General features: G+C 45.5%; 1 protein-coding gene across 1 annotated transcript in view; it reads right to left on the minus strand.

The window, feature by feature from the left end:
* Window positions 1-13,363, minus strand: part of LOC117525028 (nck-associated protein 5-like) — a 159,039-nt gene that overhangs the window by 117,113 nt on the left and 28,563 nt on the right. Inside the window, exon 4 of the mRNA XM_034186850.1 lies at window positions 10,007-10,075. Coding sequence (XP_034042741.1) covers window positions 10,007-10,075 — 69 coding nt within the window. The remainder of the gene's footprint in view (window positions 1-10,006; window positions 10,076-13,363) is intronic.

The raw sequence follows: 13,363 nt of genomic DNA on the forward strand, positions 1-13,363 counted from the left end.
CTTCGGTCCAGTTCCGGGGTCCGGGTCTCATGTCAGGGCCTCCCGGACGGTTTTCTCCACGTCCCAGGTGAGGGCGGCCACGATAGCGGACTCCGGGATGATGGGTTCCGGGGGATCCGACGGCTCCGTTTCAACTCCTTAAACGCGGCATCGCACCGATCCGACCAGGTGAAGGGAACTTTTGGTGAGGTCAGGGCTGTCAGGGGGCTAACTACCAGCCTGTAGCCCTTAATGAACCTCCTGTAGAAATTAGCAAAGCCTAGGAACTGTTGCAACTTCCTACGGCTTGTTGGTTGGGGCCAGTCTCTCACCGCCGCAACCTTGGCCGGATCAGGAGCGACGGAGTTGGAGGAGATGATGAACCCCAGGAAGGACAAAGAAGTGCGGTGGAACTCACACTTCTCGCCCTTCACAAACAGCCGGTTCTCTAACAACCGCTGCAGGACCTGACGTACATGCCGGACATGAGTCTCAGGATCCGGAGAAAAGATGAGTATATCGTCTAGATATACGAAGACGAACCGGTGCAGGAAGTCCCGCAATACGTCGTTAACCAAGGCTTGGAACGTCGCGGGGGCGTTTGTGAGGCCGAACGGCATGACCAGGTACTCAAAGTGACCTAAGGGGGTGTTGAATGCCGTCTTCCACTCGTCTCCCTTCCGGATCCGAACCAGATGATACGCGTTTCTAAGATCAAGCTTGGTAAAAATCTTGGCTCCATGCAGGGGCGTGAACACCGAATCCAACAGGGGTAACGGGTATCGGTTGCGAACCGTGATTTTGTTCAGCCCCCTATAATCGATGCATGGACGAAGTCCGCCATCTTTTTTACCCACGAAAAAGAAACCTGCGCCCATCGGGGAGGTGGAATTTCGGATCAACCCGGCAGCTAACGAGTCCCGGATGTAGGTCTCCATTGATTCGCGCTCAGGCCGTGAGAGGTTGTACAGTCTACTGGACGGGAACCCACTGCCTGGAACCAAATCGATGGCACAATCGTACGGACGGTGGGGGGGGAGTGTGAGCGCCAGATCCTTGCTGAACACGTCGACAAGGTCGTGGTACTCCACCGGCACCGTCCCCAGATTGGGCGGGACTCTGACCTCCTCCTTAGCATGGGAGCCGGGAGGAACCGAGGAACCTAGACACACCCGATGGCAGGTCTCGCTCCACTGAACCACTACCCCGGACGGCCAATCAATCCGGGGATTGTGCTTCAACATCCAGGGAAAGCCTAAAACCACACGGGAAGTGGCCTGAGTCACAAAAAACTCGATCACCTCCCGGTGGTTTCCTGACACCACCAGCGTTACAGGTGGTGTCTTATGTGTGATCGGAGGGAGCAGGGAGCCATCTAGTGCTCGAACCTGCACAGGCGAGGTAAGCGCCACCAGAGGGAGCCCTATCTCCCTGGCCCATTTGCAGTCCAACAGATTCCCCTCAGAGCCCGTGTCCACCAGTGCTGGGGCCTTCAGGGTTAAATCCTCATACAGGATCGTGACTGGGAGTCGTGTAGCAATGTGGGTGTGTCCCACGTGAATGTCTCGGCCCACCCCTAGCCCAGTCTCTAGGGGCGGGCGTTGGTGTTGTAACCGCTCGGGGCAGTCTCTCACATGGTGCTCTAGTGCACCACAAACAAAACAAGCTCCATGGGCCCGTCTCCTCTGTGCAGCTGGTGCCCTAAATGTTGCCCTACTCGTGTCCATAGCTTCGTCAGTAGGGGGAGCTGTGGCCCCACGGAGCGCAGGGGCCGTGGAGCGTGGGGAAGGCGGAGCGCGGTCGGAACCGGAAGGGAGAGGGACGGCGCGTGCCCGGCCACGCCCTTCGTCTCGTTCCCGCCGACGTTCTTCTAACCGGTTGTCCAACCGTATGACAAGATCGATAAGCCCGTCTAAATCCCGCGGTTCGTCCTTAGCCACCAGGTGCTCCTTGAGAACCAAAGACAGTCCGTTTACTAGGGCGCCCTCTAGTGGTGGTGGGCCAGCAGTACCTCCTCTTCAGCGGCCCACACAACATTATGGTATGGAAATAGAAGACTTAACAGTATTCCCTGAAAACTCCCTTCTGTCTGATAATTTCTTAATAACATTTACATTTACTCTGATGGACTACCCAGCAGTGGGGAATAAGTTTCATTACACTAGAAGTCTTTCAGAAAGCGCTGTAACTATGTTTAAGGATATGATTCCTTCTTTATGTTCTCTAATGCCATATACCAACACAGTGCAGAGTAGCTACCTAAACTCTGTAAGTGAGATAGAGTATCTCGTCAGTAGTTTTACATCCTCACTGAGCACAACTTTGGATGCTATAGCTCCTCTGAAAAAGAGAGCCTTGAATCAGAAGTGCCTGACTCCGTGGTATAACTCACAAACTCGCAGCTTAAAGCAGATAACCCGTAAGTTGGAGAGGAAATGGCGTCTCACTAATTTAGAAGATCTTCACTTAGCCTGGAAAAAGAGTCTGTTGCTCTATAAAAAAGCCCTCCGTAAAGCTAGGGCATCTTACTACTCATCACTAATTGAAGAAAATAAGAACAACTCCAGGTTTCTTTTCAGCACTGTAACCAGGCTGACAAAGAGTCAGAGCTCTATTGAGCTGAGTATTCCATTAACTTTAACTAGTAATGGCTTCATGACTTTCTTTGCTAATAAAATTTTAGCTATTAGAGAAAAAATTACTCATAACCATCCCAAAGACATATCGTTATCTTTGGCTGCTTTCAGTAATGCTGGTATTTGGTTAGACTCTTTCTCTCCAATTGTTCTGTCTGAGTTATTTTCATTAGTTACTTCCTCCAAACCATCAACATGTCTATTAGACCCCATTCCTACCAGGCTGCTCAAGGAAGCCCTACCATTAATTAATGCTTCAATCTTAAATATGATAAATCTATCTTTATTAGTTGGCTATGTACCACAGGCTTTTAAGGTGGCAGTAATTAAACCATTACTTAAAAACCATCACTTGACCCAGCTATCTTAACTAATTATAGGCCAATCTCCAACCTTCCTTTTCTCTCAAAAATTCTTGAAAGGGTAGTTGTAAAACAGCTAACTGATCATCTGCAGAGGAATGGTCTATTTGAAGAGTTTCAGTCAGGTTTCAGAATTCATCATAGTGCATAAACAGCATTAGTGAAGGTTACAAATGATCTTCTTATGGCCTCAGACAGTGGACTCATCTCTGTGCTTGTCCTGTTAGACCTCAGTGCTGCTTTTGATACTGTTGACCATAAAATTTTATTACAGAGATTAGAGCATGCCATAGGTATTAAAGGCACTGCGCTGCGATGATTTGAATCATATTTATCTAATAGATTACAATTTGTTCATGTAAATGGGGAGTCTTCTTCACAGACTAAGGTTAATTATGGAGTTCCACAAGGTTCTTTGCTAGAACCAATTTTATTCACTTTATACATGCTTCTCTTAGGCAGTATTATTAGAAAGCATTGCTTAAATTTTCATTGTTACGCAGATGTTGCCCAGCTTTATCTATCCATGAAGCCAGAGGACACACATCAATTAGTTAAACTGCAGGAATGTCTTTCAGACATAAAGACATGGATGACCTCTAATTTCCTGCTTTTAAATTCAGATAAAACTGAAGTTATTGTACTTGACCCCACAAATCTTAGAAACATGGTGTCTAACCAGATCCTTACTCTGGATGGCATTACCTCTAGTAATACTGTGAGAAATCTTGGAGTCATTTTTGATCAGGATATGTCCTTCAGTGTGCATATTAAACAAATATGTAGGACTGCTTTTTTGCATTTGCACAATATCTCTAAAATTAGAAAGGTCTTGTCTCAGAGTGATGCTGAAAAACTAATTCATGCATTTATTTCCTCTAGGCTGGACTATTGTAATTCATTATTATCAGGTTGTCCTAAAAGTTCCCTGAAAAGCCTTCAGTTAATTCAAAATGCTGCAGCTAGAGTACTAACGGGGCCTAGAAGGAGAGAGCATAATCTCACCCATATTGGCCTCTCTTCATTGGCTTCCTGTTAATTCTAGAATAGAATTTAAAATTCTTCTTCTTACTTATAAGGTTTTGAATAATCAGGTCAAATGGTGTCCACCTGGAGGTCTCTCAGTTTCTGGAAAAATTTGATGCAGCAAAGCTCCAAATTGTTCAGACATTTTATTCGCAATAAAAATCCGACGAGAGGGGTGGACCAGTGCTCACACAAAGCCTGCTCACAGGCGAATGATGCAACCGACAGGCGTGAAAAAACTCACACATGGGCACGAAGGTTCAAGCTTGGCTGATGCAATCACACGTGATTCAAATCCATATGGTTTTTGAAAAAATAAAAAGGTCGGATACTTTTCTAACAGACCTCGTATGTAATCTTAATGGTCATTATTCACACTGGCTTCCTGCAGTGGCTGTGTGGCTTTTTCTTTCTTCATGCCCCTTTGTGTTCATTTTCATGTCACTCAGTATTCAGTCAGATTTCATGTGTATTCTGGTTTGATGTGTATCTGCTGTCACCCCTAATAGGTCAGTTGGTTCTGTTTGTCTTTCTGGAATGGCACTCAGCCAACTTATCTAAGTTACTTTTTCTCTGTCAGTTTAGACAGTTTGGTTTGTCATTATTTTCTTATTTGTTTGTTCCACTTTGACTGTTTGCCTTTAGATTTTTTAGTCACTGTGGATTTTTGTCTAATTCCAAAGACTCTTTGTTGTATTTTGATATCACCTTGGATTCGGTCACATTATAAAAGACTCTAGTGGCATTTTTGGTTTTTATTGTCACTGTGGATTTTGTCAATTGTGAAAGACTCTCACTGTAGTTTAATTTGTAGTTATCATTGATTGTTTGATAAATCCCTTATTGCAGAAATTATTCAGCCAGGACAGGCTTTCGATGGCTTTATAAGGGTAGGTGTGGTAAAACAATTACCAGAATTCATTTTGCCGCATTGGAATGCACCATATATGCTACACGCAGACCCTGGTAGGTTGCATATTTGACCTTGAATGCTCAAGTTATATTAATATTGTGTGAACACTCAGGTCTATGTACAAGGAGTTTTCCTCTGTTTATGTCCTGCCTTGGGAGTGCATAAAATAAATGCATTGTTCAGTGTGTGTGTGTGTGTGTGTGTGTGTGTGTGTGTGTGTGTGTGTGTGTGTGTGTGTGTGTGTGTGTGTGTGTGTGTGTGTGTGTGTTTGGATGCTTAATACATCATATTTTGGGGGCTGAGCAGTGTGTTATGAGGGCCGCTGAAGAGGAGGTACTGCTGGCCCACCACCACCAGAGGGTTGCCCTGCTTGGAGTGCGGGCTCCAAGCACGAGAGGGCGCCAGACCCAGAAGAAGTGACAGCTGTCACTCATCCTCAGCTCCATTGTTACTTTTTGGCTTATTCATTGTCCATTCTTTAGCGCCCCCTGTTGTGGGTCCGTGCTACGACACCTTCCCAACAGGATTTCTCGGCCATTCGTCATGGATTCCGAGGGGCGTCAACCCGAGCTTGAACGGCCAATGGAAGAGCCAGGAGCGCAGGCGTCAGCGGGAGGCGTGTTGAGTGAGCTGCAGCGGATCTTAACCGCCTTCACGGCTCGGCTGGATTTGGTGACCGAGCAGAATGTTCTCCTTAACCGGAGGGTGGAGGCTCTCACCGCCAGGGTGGAAGCGCGCGATCAGGGCGCTGCTGCAGCCACTCCTCTTGCTGGTCCTGGGCTCATAACAGACGTTCCACTGGTCATTCAACGACCCCCCCCCCCACCATCCCCTGAAGCATACATAAGCCCTCCGGAACCGTACGGAGGCTGTGTTGAGACGTGCGCAGACTTCCTCATGCAGTGTTCGCTCGTCTTTTCACAGCGTCCTGTCATGTACGAGTCAGACGCCAGCCGGGTGGCTTATGTTATTAATCTGCTTTGAGGAGAGGCACGCGCCTGGGCTACAGCGCTTTGGGAGCAGAATTCACGGCTCCTAACGTCTTATGCTGGGTTTGTACGGGAGTTCAAACAAGTTTTTGACCATCCCAACAGAGGCGAGACCACTTCGAGCGTGCTGCTGTCAATAAGACAGGGGCGTCGCAGCGCAGCCGAGTATGCAGTCGACTTCCGCATTGCGGCAGCGAGGTCCGGCTGGAATAACGTTGCGCTCCGCGCCGCCTTCGTAAATGGACTGTCTCCGGTCCTGAAGGAGCACCTGCTGGCTAAGGAGGAACCGCGGGATTTTGACGGGCTTGTCGATTTGGTTATACGCTTAGACAACCGTTTGAATGAGCATCGTCGGGAGCAGGCCGGGGGGCGTGACCGGGCACGAGCCGTCCCTCCCCCTCTCTGTGTGGACTCCCCAAAATTAAAGGACAGATTCATAGGACCCTTCAGGATCCTCAAAATCATCAACCCGGCCGCAGTGAAGCTCCAACTCCCAGCTTCACTGCGGATCCACCCTGTGTTCCACGTGTCCCGCCTCAAACCACACCACACCTCACCCCTCTGTGCTCCGGGACCTACGCCGCCTCCTGCCCGGCTCATTGACGGGGAGCCTGCTTGGACAGTCCGCAGGCTCCTGGACATCCGTCGTAAGGGCCGGGGGTTCCAATATCTGGTGGACTGGGAGGGGTATGGACCCGAAGAACGCTCCTGGGTGAAGAGGAGCTTCATCCTGGACCCGGCCCTCCTGGCCGATTTTTACAAGAGACACCCGGACAAGCCTGGTCGGACGCCAGGAGGCACCCGTTGAGGGGGGGGTCCTGTTATGTGGGCCGCTGAAGAGGAGGTACTGCTGGCCCACCACCACCAGAGGGCGCCCTGCTTGGAGTGCGGGCTTCAAGCACGAGAGGGCGCCAGACCCAGAAGAAGTGACAGCTGTCACTCATCCTCAGCTCCAGCTGTCACTCATTCCTCATCATCACCATCACCATAAAGGCCGGACTGCAACTCCACCTCCTCGCTGAGAAATCAACTACCGAAGAGGTAATATTCTCTGCTGACTCAAATCGTTGAGTGATAATCTGAACTTCTTTTGCAGCCGTTATCCTGTGGTGTTCTGCCTTATCTGTGGGATTGGCGTTTGGTGTGATCAGCGACGGCTTCGCCTCACACCCCAAACCAAGATAAGTGGTTAAACAGGAGCTGCACGAGTGTGTGATTGGAGGTGGAGGTGCTCCCTCCTAACTGAGTGCAGACTGTGGATTACTGAGTGTGTGACTTCATACTCATTCATCTTGTCTTTGTTTTCTGCCAGCAGTACCAGGGTCGACAGCCGAAGACAGAGGCCACCTGGGGATTCGGGACTTGGCGGCTCCGGTGTTCTTCAGACCTTTGGTGGTGGAAGCCATGTGGGACGTGGCTCCTCTCTCGTCGGGGGTCTTCTATCTTTGAGCCTGCCCACACGTCACCTGGTGTTAATTGACTTTACTGATTTTGTGTGTTTAGTTGTGTGTTGTCACAACATTAAATTGTTACTTTTTGGCTTATTCATTGTCCGTTCTTTAGCGCCCCCTGTTGTGGGTCCGTGCTACGACACCTTCCCAACACAGTGGTTCTCATAAGGGCTTTGCTTTGATGTGGGCATTAAAAATTCTGACCCGATAATTTCCTCAGTAATCGTCGATTAGCAGCCAGACGTAGTGAAGCTACCAAAAGCTACTACAAATGCTAGTTACACTATTCATATCCAAAATTACATCACATGATTTGAGGATTTTTTTGTGGGGAAACAGACGTTTTTCCACTAAAATGACAGCATCTATGGTCAGTATTTAGTCTTTTTTCAAACAGTTAATTCTCTGGTTAATGTAATGTGGTCATTTCATTTATTTGTTTTATCTTTTGCATTATGCATTCAAACAAACGGGTAAAAATTCATCTCTTTTACATTCATTTCAACTCACACACAAAGGCAGCCATCTGTATTGTTTCCAGACCATGAGTGAAACCTGGTAAAACTAAATTGGTTGGAGCATTTTTCCCATCTGAATAGTGATGGAGGACAAGAGTAAAACATTGAGGGAGAGACAGAGTATTGTCATGTAGACAAGGGAAGCGCACGCAGATAAAGCAGCAGGCTTTAGTCTGGAGTCTGTCCTGCTGTGCTCTTTCCTCAGCTACAGCCTGGATCCTCACATCACCCAAAGCTCTATTGTCTGTGTGCTTCAATTAGAGCTGCGTCCTGCTCTGTGGACTCCACCGAGACTGCATTCTGTGTGTCTCCACTGAAAAACCTCACGTCATCTCAGACAACTTTTTATCTATGTCTGGATCTAACAAGAAAACTTAGCTTGTCTTCAGCTTAAAATAAATAAGTCATAAATCATATGTTTTAACTGAATTTCATTGGATAAATAACACATTTTGTGTGAGATGACATGAAAAGATGTGTTATGTTTTGTGCATATTCCCATGTATTTTTGCAGGCTTGTGCAATGCACATTTGCATTTAATGTTCAGAAATGCCACGTTGCATTTTGTTTAGGTTTAGAATAACAATAATAATCGGAAAAAGATGACTTACCACTTTTTATTTTCACTCTGATATCCATCTTGTTGTCAGTGACATCATCACCACCCACAGCAGAAAACAGGTACAAAGTCCACAAAAAGAAAACTATTTTTTGCGCACCACTTATATGTTCTCCTGTGAGATTTTTTTGTGAGAATACACTGAACTGAAACATGTAAGGGCTCCGTTCTCGAGCTCATGCATGTTGACAACATTCAGCTCAACTTTGACAGTTTATGGTGCATAACATGTGCGTTGGGGACGTGTGCAACTCCACTGTGCCATTTACACGACAGGGAATCTAAGCCCAATGTAAGGTTGTATTTAGTCTATTAATAATGGGTGTGTTTTAGAGATAACGCAAAATAATCAGACAGTTTTGTGTGATGACAATAAAGACCAATGTGGGAGCGGCTGAAGCTGAAGTTTCCTGGTGAGGAAACGATTTTGGGTGAATATCGTCAAAGTGTGACACAGATCATTGACGGGAGCCGCAGTCATCTCCCACAGCGCCGACAAATCACCCACCAGCCACAAGGCCAGACGGGGGTTAGACAGTCGCACCGCCACCTTCAGTCAGTCACATCAGAAAAATATAGCAAAAATATTTAAATCTTAATCATCTTTTTTCCTCCGATTCTGATGTTTGGTCTGAACTTCAGCAGATCCTCTTCACCATATGTTTGTGCCGACATGCATCATGCCCCTCCCACAACCCACAAAGGGCTCACTGGATTTGAGCAAGTCAATATGTTACCAGTGGAAATCTGTGTTCAACAACTACAACTCAACCACATACACACCGTGGTGCACGGTTCGAGCCCCGTCCTGTCTCTTCCTCCCGTAGTACTCATTCAGGTCCTGGTCTTTCTTTATTCCTTCTGTCAAGTCTTTTGGGCCGTCTTCTTTCACTTACACTGGTGCTTGTTTATGGAACAGTCGACCTCGTCATGTCTAATCTCGACAAACAAAGTCCATTTTAAATCAGGTGTTAAATATTTTTTTATATTCCATAATGTTTTTATGTATTACTGAATCCAGTTCTTTTATTTACTCCTAATCATGTTGTCTAGTCACTTTTAGTCTTTACATTTATTTATTTGTTCATAATGTAATTTTTTTTCTCAATTTACTTGCTTAAGGAGTTGGTTATTTTTTTCCTGTTCATTTCATGTTTCAAAGGACCACAGTTTAAATAAATGTATTTGTCACTTTCTTGTTTTCTCTTTAATGTACATGTTTACAATGTATCATTGAATTTTGCAAAATTAAAAATCAATCGATTGGTTGTCACTAATGAAGTGGTCGGTGAGTGCAACTTTGTGACCTGAAAAGCCCCCCCAATCAGAAACACCAGCTTTTTTTTTTTTCGTCTTCTTTTTGTTGGCATTAAAAGTGTGTGCAGCTTTGATTTTGTTGTGTGTTGCCTGTTTTAGAAAGCGAGGACCTCAGGAAATGGTTGTGCTTTTGGTTTTTTGCTTGACTTCACAAAGTTTACTGAGCACTTTGTGCATCTTACTGATAACACTCACCTCATCCAGACAGCGTTCGTACTGCTTCCTCTGGTTGTCGTTTTCTATCGACAGCGCAGAGTTCTCCGCCTGTGGAGGCAAAACATCCACATGTGAACTTCAACTTCATCTTGTTAATCTGCCATAACATACGAGTATCGTACAGGCTTATCAGCTGTACATCTTTCTTCTCTTTGTAATTCTGGGTGTTCAGTAACACGGACATATAAAGCTGGCAGTTGATCTGGTTTGATTCATATTTACTAGTCTTACCACTGACCAAATTTGGTTATCATGACAGGTTGTACTGATATATCGCTCTGTTGCCCCTGTCATAACCAGGTATCATGACCCACTCAACAATGTTTTGAGATCTAGTTCAAAACTGGCAGGCAGCAGCATGTACGTCCATTACCAGCAGCTTTTAAAATCAATCGATAGTTGAACATGTTGAGGTTTTAGTCTCATAAAATAAGTCAGAGCCAGAGGGAGTTTTTGCTCTTTGAGGTTGATAAAGTTAGACTTTACCCCTGTGAAGCACCTTGGGCTGACTTGTGTTGTGGTTTGAGCTGATATAAATAAATTGAACTGAACATGTTATCCAATACCTATATTGACCAAAGTTAGTCACATCATCTCTTACGTACCAACACGTGACATGACAAATAACAAGATGTTGGTGTTATCGTGTCTGAAATAATGTGGATACACTCGATGACTCATTCACTCAGATTACAGCCATACAAACCCTGGGAGATACATGGAATATATAGGTATGTATTTTAAGTTGCAACTTGTAAGCATTATTGCCATTTATGTATTTATTCATTCATTTTATTTAAATGTTCAGGATTTACCAGTTAATTTTAATCAGACCAGGGGCAATATTTCTATGATTTTCTAAAAATCAACCTGAAGTTTACCTTGCAAAGGAAGATAAATAAGTAAATAATACATTTTATCTCTGCCCTCCAATTGGTATCAGCTGAGAATACTAATTAATCTATTCCAGGATTCACTGAAACGTATCTCCAAGTTTTCTGAAACTGGGTTGTATTATCAGGGTGTTTTTGTTAAAGGTTATGTTTCATGGCTTCACTCTGTTTTACAGATGCCACACAAAAATTACTTAATTACTATTCCAGACCAGAACCAACCAAAAAAACCCTGAAGACCAAACTTCCTCTGAGATGATTGGGGCAGTTCTTATGGCATGGCCATTTCAGCTCAAAACCAAATATTAAAGGATCATTAACCAAGCAAGCGAGGTTAATTTTAGCTTTCTGGTTTGTACTGAATGTGATATGCAATCCAGTCCGATTGTCATGGAAACGGACTGATGTGGGAAAACATCAGATTGGAAATCAGCCAATCAGAGTGCACGTAGAGTCATAGCCGTATAATAACGAGTCTTATTTCCACCAGCAGGTGGGTGAAGACGTGAAACCTCTGCACACAGTCAGAAACCTGATGGCCTCCTCTGTCAGTAATAATGGTCATGATGGTGCCACTGGTGGAGGTACAGTATGCATTCTGAGGAACAATAACAAAACAAAAATGGCAGAAGATTTGGAAAGAAACAGTTTGTTTGTCCACAGTGAGCCATCTTTTGTCAGAACAGCAAGGAAATAGAGAAGAGACGCTGTCATGAGACAGACGATTGGGCGTAAACCTGCTCTGCATTAAATAGACTTTCTAATTCTCCATCTTTACACGATGAGCACAAATGTGTAAAAACTGGCACATGTATCACACAGACCTCTTGCAGTCAAACTGAAGTATGTTTAAGTGCAGAAAAGTCAAAGTTTCATTTCTCAAGATGTGCACTTTATCCCATGTGCTAAATCCTGTTCATTTCAATGATTTCATCAGAAATTATAGCTCATAAGAGGTGTGGAGTGATATAATTTCAAATATAGGCTGAGCACCTAGAGATGCCAGACGCACATTTATCCATTACAAAACAATACTTTAATATTATTTTTACACCATCAAAGCTGTTCAAAATGGGACTACTACTGTTATGTGTCGGACGCAGTTGGAGCACCGACCAGCGTTTGACATTAGGACCCAGCATAAAGGAAACAGAGCACGGTTCAAAGGATAACAGAATTTAATGACATAACAGTGAGTGCTCAATTAATAACCAATAAGTGCGCGGTCTGGCGAGGTGGAAAAACGGCGCGCTCCCAGCAGCACAAACGGTCCAGAGCCAGAACAGTTCGGACCCAAGGACCCCGCCGACACCCCCCAGGTGGCCGCGACCAACCGAGTCTGTGAAAGAAGAAACCATAATGTGAGTCCACCACTCCACACACAGAGAGACCACTCAAAGGTGTACATAATCAGCAAACACTTCCTGGCTTAATCACCAATCAGCTTCCCACCCTGCAGGCATGAAACACCCAGTTCAATTCTCCACTGCAGTGGAAGCTGATTAAACGACTAACATAACAGCTCAATATAATAAGGTGTGAGGGACACCATATCTACTGACTGTACTCATGTTAGTCACAAAACCTAAAGTACCTCAGGAAGTGTGCTGACGAGCGTGAGACCTCACCCCCTCCTCTTTCACAGACCATGGCATCAAACCTGGTACGGTCTCTGCATCCATAATGATGAGATGGTTCTCCAAACGTCGATCTCACCCGTCTGGTCACAAGGTCGAGTCTCTGGCAAATACACACTGTGTACTCCAGACTTAAATGCAACCATGCCCCAATCCATACAGATGCACCACAGCTGTGAGTCCTGAGGAGCTGCACATGACAAGCCTCAGGTGATCAGGGTGAGGTCCTGATAACTCAGCCACACATCAGCCACTCAGTCCTGAACGCATGCCACCTGGAAGGAAAGACAGAAAACAGAAACAAAAGCCAGCCAGGCACCCCAGCCACACAACAACTACAGAGTAATATATGTTGGAAATGTGGCATAGATATCGGAACGTAACTTCACTGTTTCTGGGAATGTCCACTGGTCTTTTTATTTTGGATGGAGGGCATTAAAAACTTGGAAAAATGGACTGGGATGACTATTCCAGCAGTACGGCAGATGTGCCTGTTGGGAGGTAAGTCCTTCCTGCCGCTTCATCTACAAAAGAAGTGTTTGGATTTTTGATGGCTGCAGATCAATCCTACGGATTTGGAAGAGTCCCCATAGGCCTAAACCTGAGGACTGGGTTACACTGATGTCAGAGACCGCAGTTGAAGAAGCGTTCATCTCCAAAGTGTCATGTATCATGTTAATGTTGGGGTTTTTGTTTGTTCCCTTTTGTGGCTGGGTGGTTTGTGTTTGGGTTTTTTGGGTCTGTATGTCTCTTGTCTGCCTTCACTGTGCTTGGTGGGGGCGGTGCTCGGTGAGTGGGTCACGCCC

The sequence above is a fragment of the Thalassophryne amazonica genome, chromosome 14, assembly GCF_902500255.1.
Source record: "Thalassophryne amazonica chromosome 14, fThaAma1.1, whole genome shotgun sequence".
In the NCBI taxonomy this organism is placed as follows: Eukaryota; Metazoa; Chordata; class Actinopteri; order Batrachoidiformes; family Batrachoididae; genus Thalassophryne; species Thalassophryne amazonica.